Here is a 9701-nt window from a genome sequence, read left to right on the forward strand (position 1 = left end):
AAGTCGGATGCCATTTTTTGTTAAGCATAAGTAGGTCCCTTTTTTTGGCTTTTGATCGATACGGTATGGATTCTTTAACTTGTCTGCATGCAATTGTATTACCCCAATCATTCTGACATGCTCCTTCCAGTCACTCGTTAATTTTAAGTTCGAAAAAGCTCCATGAAAGACCACAAAATGGTTGTTTCATTTACTTTACTGAAAGTCCTATGGAATTACTAGACTCGTTTTCTGATAGACTCGTTTTCTGATAGTTTTTCGTTTCACACGGTAATAGCACAAACTCTCTTGAGGGACCACATAATAGATTGCGTAAGTCGAAGTGTGTCATTATAAATTAATAAGTAATGTTTGTCTTTTATGATATATGTCAGTGCTATTCCAGTGCTGCAATTATTGGTTTAAAACAAAATATGGGTGTAATGACAATTCATAACTTTAAATAGAGTTATAAATAACATTTCATGTAATTAGCTTGAAGATATAATACAGAAATACGATGTTTACTAGTAATAAATAAAGCTCAAGACTACGGCAATGCGTTGACCCATTTACCCATAAATGATACGCCCAAAGCAGTTTGAACGTTTAAGGGTTTCTTCTTCCAAGCGTACAGTTACAAAATAAATATTTGTCATATTGGGAATGTAAATAAAAAAGATATTTAACTAATTTTATGATTTCATCAATACTGAAAGGTTTAAAATAAATTGAGGTTTTATTATTTACGCAAACAAAAACAAAATCGTATATCAAAATTGCACAGCCTGACCAACACCCAGAATTCGTAGCTTGTTCCAAGCGACTACGCTTAACTAAAACAACATGTCAGCAACTTTTTTAATGAGCAATTTCGCAAAGGGTAGAAGCAGCGCGGTAAGGGTGCAGAAATCAATAAAGACATTTAACATGGAAGAAGCATGTATATATGTGACAGTGTATGTGTTGGTGCTTTGCACTACGTTTGTCCAATTACAAGCTTGTTTATTTCCTGCAATTTTTTACAATGGCGCTTAACTGCCGTAGAACAATAGAGGAGAAATGCACAAAAAGAAGACAATAAAGTGAAAATTGAAGGAAATTAAAGTAAATAGTTTTGTTTTATAAAAAAAATCTCTGCTAATATACAAATTACAAGATTTCATATTACAATATATACGTGTACAGTGTCAAATTCAAGAGATGATGGTATCAGCAATGCTTTTAGAAAAGGATAATGTATTTGCACAAGAGCTCGTATGTTCAATGCTCAATGACACTCGATATGAAAACACTTCAAGTACGAAAAAATTTACATATTGTTAAATAAAATAAATAGATGACATACGAGAGCGAAAGAGGGGACAAGTAGCTCAAACTATCAACATTATAGCGTCAACAACAATAGCACTTACCCTTGCACTGAGTTAGAAGTTGACAACACGCCATTGTCTAATGAGTCACGAGATAATTCATCTGCCATTTGTACTTTAAGCTGATGACCAAATGAATTGATTTCGGAATTTGGTGTCATCTGTGACCCCACCGGCGATTGAGCTAAATATTGACCTGGTGTAGCTATTGAACCAACTTGCGACACCGATGTTGTCATGCCAGGTCCACCATTTGGTAATATCACATCCCCGCAACTATCACCAGTTGTTAAGTCCATATTTATAACTTGACTGCCTGCTGCATTTTCCGCTAAGGCAGCATTATCACTATCATCAACTCCTTCTTCATCGATGTCCATATCCTCGGCATTTTTGTCGAGTGGCGCTGTTTCTTCATCCTCATTGTATATTTTAAAGTACGCATATGTCAAATAAATCACCGATATTATAAATGATGGTATAGGTATGGCCATTGAATAAACCAAATTGAGCGTATTTTGCCAATAATCTAAGTCGCTTATTACTAAACTTGGATCGACTTTCGAATAGTAACAAGGAAATTTAATGCCAATTTTTGTATAACGCTTAAGCCAAATAGTACAATTGAGCATTGGTGGATAGCCGCAACCTTTAACATTAGGAAATAAGCGTGCACCCACATAAAAATAAGTTGAATTACTCCCCATCAGTCCCTCATTCAATTCCATAATTTCATCAAATGGACGACGTTCACTATTTATTAATGTACCAACACCACTTAAATCCTCATCTTGTTCTTCTTCAATTAAGTATGTATTTGTGCCATCGAAATGGAGTTGCTCCATATGCACATTACTACTACTGCCACTCTGCATATCTAGTGTGTCGAACGCTGTGGCGGGATTAGTGCTTTGACTATCGACGGCGTCGTAATCATAATCACGTATGGCACGCTCATAGCGATCAGTGCGCTTAACTGGCGGTATTTCACGTTCTGACTCTTTGAGGTTTATGTGATACTCGGTGACATTAAATTCATCCGTGTAATTATACATATTTAAACGATAATTAACGCGTATTTGTGTGCATGTGTATATATCTTTGGTACAACCCTCGCGACACGATGCCCACGAACAATTTTTTGCCCCATAATATGTTTCTGTTTCATAGGTCTCACATAATGCTGGCACCTCTTCAAACTGCATGAATATTGTTGTGAATGCAGGCTCAATCACAAATGGCACCAAAAATAGAAACGCGAACATACTAAATGTGCCAAGTAAAATGAAAAACGCTGTGGTATAGAAGAGCAACTTCTCCTTGAATGTACGAGCTTCGTGTTCATCACCCATTTTGTGGTAGTGGACGTGGACGTGGTTGCGGTATTTTGTTGTATTCTTTGTATTTGTTGTTCTTGTTGTTGTAGTTGTTCCGCTCGCTGTTAATGTTGATGTTGACTAAGCTGATATCGATAGTTGAGGTAATTTAGATTGGCATGTGTGCAGGATACTGTTACGATTTTACAGGATTTGATTAATGTATATGCAATGTGCTAGTTTTCGTCGTTGTGTTTGTTATTTTATTATTTTTCTATTAAATATTTTTTGTAATTAATTTAATTTTTTATTTATGTTTCTAGTGAATACGTGAATTCGAGTTTGAAGTGAACCGATGATACGGAGAAACGAAATTTGATTTATATTTTAGAGTTTCGAGTATAACTTTAATGCTTAAGTTTAATATAAATACGAGACTTAAATGATATTTTATTTATATTGTATATATCTAAATAGCTTAGAATATTATTCTTTTTCAAAAAGTAAATTTTTTATTATTTATAATTAATTATATGTAAATTTTTAAGTAGAATATTAAATATTATTACTTTATTTTTTACAGTGCAATTTATATCACAGGGGAGTTCGTTATCGCATCGTCTTCTCCGTGGTGTTGACTCTCAAAGAAAATAAGCTTTAATTGTATTTTTGTTATTGTTTATTTGTAATTGTTATATGTTTGTAATGTATAATGTTGTTGTTGGTTTTATTGCTATTTAGCGGTAGTTGTTGTTATTATTGTTGTTGTTGTTGTTATATCGTCTTTTATTAATGATTTTCGTATTGCTCGTGACTGAATGACATAAAAATATTTATTTTTCTGCTTTTTCTTACTTATATTATTTTCATAACTATTATATTTGTGTTGTTGTTGCTGCTCTTTACTCTTTGCATTAGTTTATTTTATTTGCTGACTTAAGTTTGTTCGATAGTTACTAAGTTTTATTTAACATACAACAACAACAGCAGGCATTTTTTTTATATGCTTTTTTATTATTTTGAAAATATTTTTTTTATATATGTTCTTTAAATGTATTTATATATTTTTGTATATATTATTTAAAATTTATTTAGTTGCAACAAATTAAACAATTTCGTCCTACAGTTATATTTTTATTTTTCAATTATTATTGGCTCAATTATTAATGTTGGTCATTATGCTAAGTTGCTTGGAACCTTCTATGCTGACGGTTATTGCATTGGCAGTGAACTCAGTACAATTTCTCTGCTTGTCCTTTGCTAAACGCTTTATTTGAAAGCTACTTTTTAATAATTCAGTTAAAATCTATTTGTGCCTGAACGCTTTCTGTATACGTATTAATACGTGCGTATATATATAAGTATGTGTGTGTGTATACTAATTAAATAGCCTTTCCCCACGGAGTTATTTGTTACGGTAGCAAACGCTTACTACCACTTTATTTATATGAAACCCGTACTCTCAGCTTTATGTCGTTGATGTATTTTTGTGATGTTTATGACTTTAATGCAGTCCTTTTGTGTGCATACACGTTCATTCGTTAGTTTGCTTGATTTTTCGCTTGCTTGTTCGCTTGCTTGTTCGCTTGCCTGTCGTGCTCTTGTCACTTCTTCGTTATTATAATTTGTGTAATTATTTTATGATTGCTTTTAAAAATTTTAAAATAATCAAAATGTTTTTCATGTACACGTAGTATACACGTAGTATATACGTCGTCTATAGTTGATTTATAAGTTGTGCGACCCCGGTGCCCACTTCTGTAATTGCGGTTATAGGCACGTTGTGTGAGAAACGCTACACACTGTCAGCGCACGACTGTTGCTATGTCCTTATTAAGAATTCATTAGTTGGCTAAGAGCGCACGTAACCTAATTGCCAATAGTAGTCAGTCGTGAAAGTATTAACAAAGGCTTTCGTGTCTTCGTATAAGAATAGTTAGAGTTTGGAGTTATTTTAATGTTGATGAGCTCAAAGATCTTGTTATTGACGTTATTTCGTAAGACGTAAGACGTAAGAGTTGCTTTGAAGGGCGTAACAGTTAAATATGCTTCTGTTAATTTTTGATTTTAAAATAAGTTTCACAGCAAATCAAATATTCATAAAGCGTTACGTACGTTGGTAGAAAAAGTGCTCAAAGTAATCTATTTATATATTACTTATTTATTTTTATTATAGGTAATTTTAAATTTGTTTAAATATATATATAATTTGTTTTATATATAATTTCTATTTTTAGTTTATGTTTGTATCTAAATTTAGTTATTGATGAAGGCTGCAAATTGCTTTTGAAAATGCGTGCTAAAACGTTTAAATTCTGTTATTTTTATTAAAATATTTTTTTTTTATATTTTGTCTTTAAAGGATTTCAATAAAAAGAGCAAAAATTCTTCAAATAAATTAATTGTAAAATTTTAATTTATAATTTTTTTATTCGCCTAGGCGTTGCAATAATCTTGGACGGACGTTATTAAAGAGCGTGAAGTTGCAGTTTTATGTTGCGAATGCGGTGTGCTAAATGTCATTCAAACGGTTTGCTGCATTCAAAATCAGAAAAAAAACAATACGAATAAAAATTTTGCCAAAAATTTTGTTTTTCCTTTATTGTTTATTATATCCTTTAACTTTGTTGTTATTCGCTTTGTTGAAGTTGTTGTTTTTGTTGGATTATGCTGTCGCCATGTTTGTGAAATTGCCTTTGTACTATTTTACCTTTGTTCGAAAATACTTTTTTTTTGTTTTTTTGTAAATAATTTTTATGTTTGTGTTGGACACAAGTTTCACCTGTCAAATGCCGCCAACTTCACGTTGCCAACATTAAAGGCGTCAATTTTGTGGGTGGTTTAATTTCTGTAAGACTTTTCAATGCCGTTCCTTGGATTGATTTACCTTATGATAACGCATATTACACAAATATGTCAATAAGAGCAAATTTCTATGCAAACTATTACACATACAGACAACTATTTTGTTTGTTTATTTTATAACATTGTTTTATTAATTGTTTTCTCATTACTATTTTGCGTTTTCTTCTTGACATTTGTATTTGCATTGTTTTATTTCTCCACATAATATTTGATTTGAATATAATAATATTCGCGCTCAACTATGCGTTTATAAGTATGTGTGTGTAGTACAGTTTATGTAACCTTACTTGCTTTGGATATTGTCATATTTTTGTTGTTTTTGTTTTTGTTTTGTTTTTTTTTTATGTTAAAACCAACAACAAGAAAGCATAAAACTTGAACAAGCAGAAGGCATCAAATGCTTGTCAAGTAAATTAGACTTCCGCAACTATTACGAAACGGAAATGTTTCTTTGATTTTCTTGGTGCCGCAGTGTCGCGCAGTTTTTGGTACTTAACTTTTTAAATATTCTTTTGTGTAACATTTTTTATCGAACTATATATTTTGTGTTTTGTACAAATTGGCAATAGGTATTGCGGCTGTAAATCCCTTATAATGGCACAGTTTGCTATTTATTTGGAAAGTGTTGCCACACACACACAAAGAGCACATTTTTTAAAGTAATATTTTAAATTATATGTGTATGTACAAATATATATAAATAGGCGTACGTTCGATTTGCATGGTCATATTTTCATAAGTTAGTTCACTATAACGACACAAACACATACTTCTTCGCAGCTGTGAACATTTCCAATAAGCACACAAACGCACGTATTAGTGGCACTAGCACTGGCACTGGCACTGGTACTGGCACTCCGGCGCTATTAGAGTCAGCCAACAGCCTTTGGCTTAGGCTCTGGCACCATAAAATAATACATATACGACCGCATGTATATATGTTTGCCTATTTTCTTTCTTGCACGAAACGATTTTTCACTTTACAATTTTTCATCTGTATTCACATATATACATATATTATTATACGACGCATATATACGTATTGCTCGCCAATGAATGTTTTCATATTTTACATTTTAGCTTTTTTTAAATTGTTTACTTATATTTTTGACCTTATTAATATAATTAACTATATTATATATAAATGTTATGTTTCAAGAATCAATTTAAATTTGTTTAAACAAGATTGCTTAATTATCATACGTATTTACGTATGTATATATTTCTATTTTAATATAAATTTTCACTCTATATTTTTTTTTCACCATTTATTTGCACTTTGTACCTGCTATGTTTACGGTATTTTGATTTACAAGGTAATTGAAAATAAATTAATTTTCATTATTACACACAAATTTATATTTTTCAACATTTAAATTTAATCATTATAATAATATGTATTATAATGTTATTTTACTTATATTTATTCCTTACTTTTAACTTAGTATTGCTTTAAAAATCACATTTTTCTGACCTGGTTCAGGTCAAAAAAAGTGCAAAACCAAACCACACTCTGTCATTTTATTTTATATTCTTTTTATTTTATTTTTGTATTTGGTAAAATACGTACGACAATACCATACAATACAAACTAAACTCTTCACCGTAAGGACTGTCACTGACTCTAGAGCCTAGTCCATCCATAGCACCAATAAAAAAAAGCTTTTCACAACTTTTTCACTTGCTTAAGCAGTTGTTTTAATCAAATTTTTAATGCCTCAATTTCATACAAAGGATTGATTCAGTGAGTGTATAAGAAGTATTTATAGGCAGCCAAAAGAGCAGATTTGAGAATTCTTAGAGAACCTCTCATTACACCATTCGATGCTCAAACTTGATGCTCAGACTTGTAAAGTTCGCTCAATTCTCTGAATGTTTTTACTCTTTTACTATTTGTAGTCTAAATTGTTTGGATCTGCCATGTGACAAATAAATAGTACGTCATCATAGGGACACAGTATTGTTGATATTATTTAGCCAACTTACACGTGCACAAAAATATCTTTGGAAAGTGTTTTGAATGCTGTAAACAATAATAAAGGAGCTTTTAATTCACACTACAGCTGTATGCGAAAAACACATGAAGTCTCACGACAATTGCACATAAGAATTTTTTGATTAATAAAACAAACTTTAAAACTTATTTTTAGAAAATGTATTTACAATACTTCAAAACTTTAAGACTTATAGTATTTTTATAAAATGCGTTTAAAATTGATATACCCGAAATATACTTAGGCCGTATGCGAGTGCGAGTAAATTGAGATAAAGTAAATTGAAATTTCCTAGGGATTTTTTGCACTGCACTCATGTAAATATTTATTTATTGCACTTATTTATTATTATTGGTTAAAAGTTTTCAAATTTATTTATTTATTTATTAAACATCTTATAAAATTTTTACAATTGTAACACCTACTTTACCTAATTTTAATCTAATTTACCCTAGTTGAAATTCTGGTAAATACCAACATTCGCTGCCGTACCGACATAATTTACTATTTCCCTCAATTTACCATCAATTTACTCAAACTCGTTCACGGCCTTAAAGTATTTATTAAATGTTAGATATTTATATAAAATATATAACTACAAAATATTAAATTTGATTTTTAACATCAGTTATGACGAAAGTGACTGCAACAACAAAATTGGTCTTCTTGTAAATTTTTCTATTTTATAATAGAATATTTTTCTATTTTTTATAATTTCGGAAATTGCAAATACCAAGATTTAAACTCGTACCCCGTCAAATTTGAAGCTCAGAGCTAGTGTTTATTAGCAAACTGACTCAAAGCCATTCTTAAATTGCATGTGCGACTTGGGATTATGTTAATTTGCTGTAAATGTTGATTAACAAATATCAACATCATCATTTCAACATCAGTTACTTGAATAATTGAATTAATTAATTATAGTTATTTTTAATTGTTAAATTTCAAACCAATTCTTTTGTAGAGACATTATTTATTGCAAGATTTTATATTATTCCTTTTTGTGTATAGAACTTAATCTAGGAACGTAATATAGAAAAAGTTATGCCAATGTTATGTTTTACGATTCATTCAGGCGAAACTGGAAATTTGACAATATCTGTTATTTTTTTAATTGAATAATGTTTATTACTTAAATCATGTGTCTGTAGAAGTACACGTATAAAAATAAACTACTTAAGTTATTGGAAAACACTTAACAATATTATGTGATATCGATTTTAGTTTATCGAAGTAATTGATTGCCTACAGTTTACTAGATTTATTACTTTTCATAGAAAAATATGTAGTTCAATACATATTCCTATTTTTGGATCAGAAAATATATATATTTTTAATTTCATATAAAACTAAAAGCAAAAGTAAATTATATCAAATAACATCCGAAAAGTAAATAGATTCAGTACTGTTGAAACAATATACTGTTATAGTAATACTTTTAAAAAGACTACTTATTGAATACTTAACATATTGAGTTAGGGCTCGTCAGTTCCTTGTCACCTATATCAATCAAGTTTATACCATTCTTATCTATTTTTACTTCACAACAGTATTGATTACGATCTAGATCATAGAATTAGTGATTAATTCAATGTAACCACAGTATTGTACCTATTTCAACCCTTTTATCAGTCACTACTTTCTGTCTATATTTACATGTATATGCTTTATGCCTTAGATTATATCAAGTTTATTAAATATATAGTATCATGACCTCTACTTTTGATTTTAATTATTGGAGCTTTATAAAATGCTGCTTAAAATGTTCTTATAATTTAATGCTAAGAGGATTTTAGTAGGTTGAAGTTGAAAAAATGATATCCATTTTAAATTCGTTATCATTGTATACCAAGTCAAAAATGATTCATTTTAATGTTAATGAGCATTTTAAACTTAAAAAGTAATAAAATTTAGCAGTAATAATGAATTGAAGAGGGCTTAGCCTCAAAATTGAAACTAACAGTGGGTATTGGTTCAAATCAAAGAATCTCAGCTGAGTAGTATATCTCTGGTAAAAGTAATAATATGATTACTAAAATTACACTTTAATTAATATATTATTTTCAGAAAAATATTTAAGTAATTACAATAATTCTTTACTTCAAGTTTGTTAAAGTTCTGAACTAATTTTTATTATTATTATATAGTAATAGAAAATAAGTAACATAAAACCA

General features: G+C 30.0%; 1 protein-coding gene across 1 annotated transcript; it reads right to left on the reverse strand.

Annotated features, from left to right (window-relative positions):
• Window positions 1–1390: 1390 nt before the first annotated feature.
• Window positions 1391–2995, reverse strand: LOC119669020 (protein tipE-like). Its single transcript, XM_038078747.1, has one exon. It carries the CDS (start codon window positions 2702–2704, stop codon window positions 1391–1393), a length of 1314 nt encoding a protein of 437 aa, XP_037934675.1. The 5' UTR covers window positions 2705–2995.
• Between the last annotated feature and the right edge of the window lie 6706 nt (window positions 2996–9701).

Source organism: Teleopsis dalmanni, chromosome 1 (genome assembly GCF_002237135.1).
Source record: "Teleopsis dalmanni isolate 2A chromosome 1, ASM223713v2, whole genome shotgun sequence".
Lineage (NCBI taxonomy): Eukaryota > Metazoa > Arthropoda > Insecta > Diptera > Diopsidae > Teleopsis > Teleopsis dalmanni.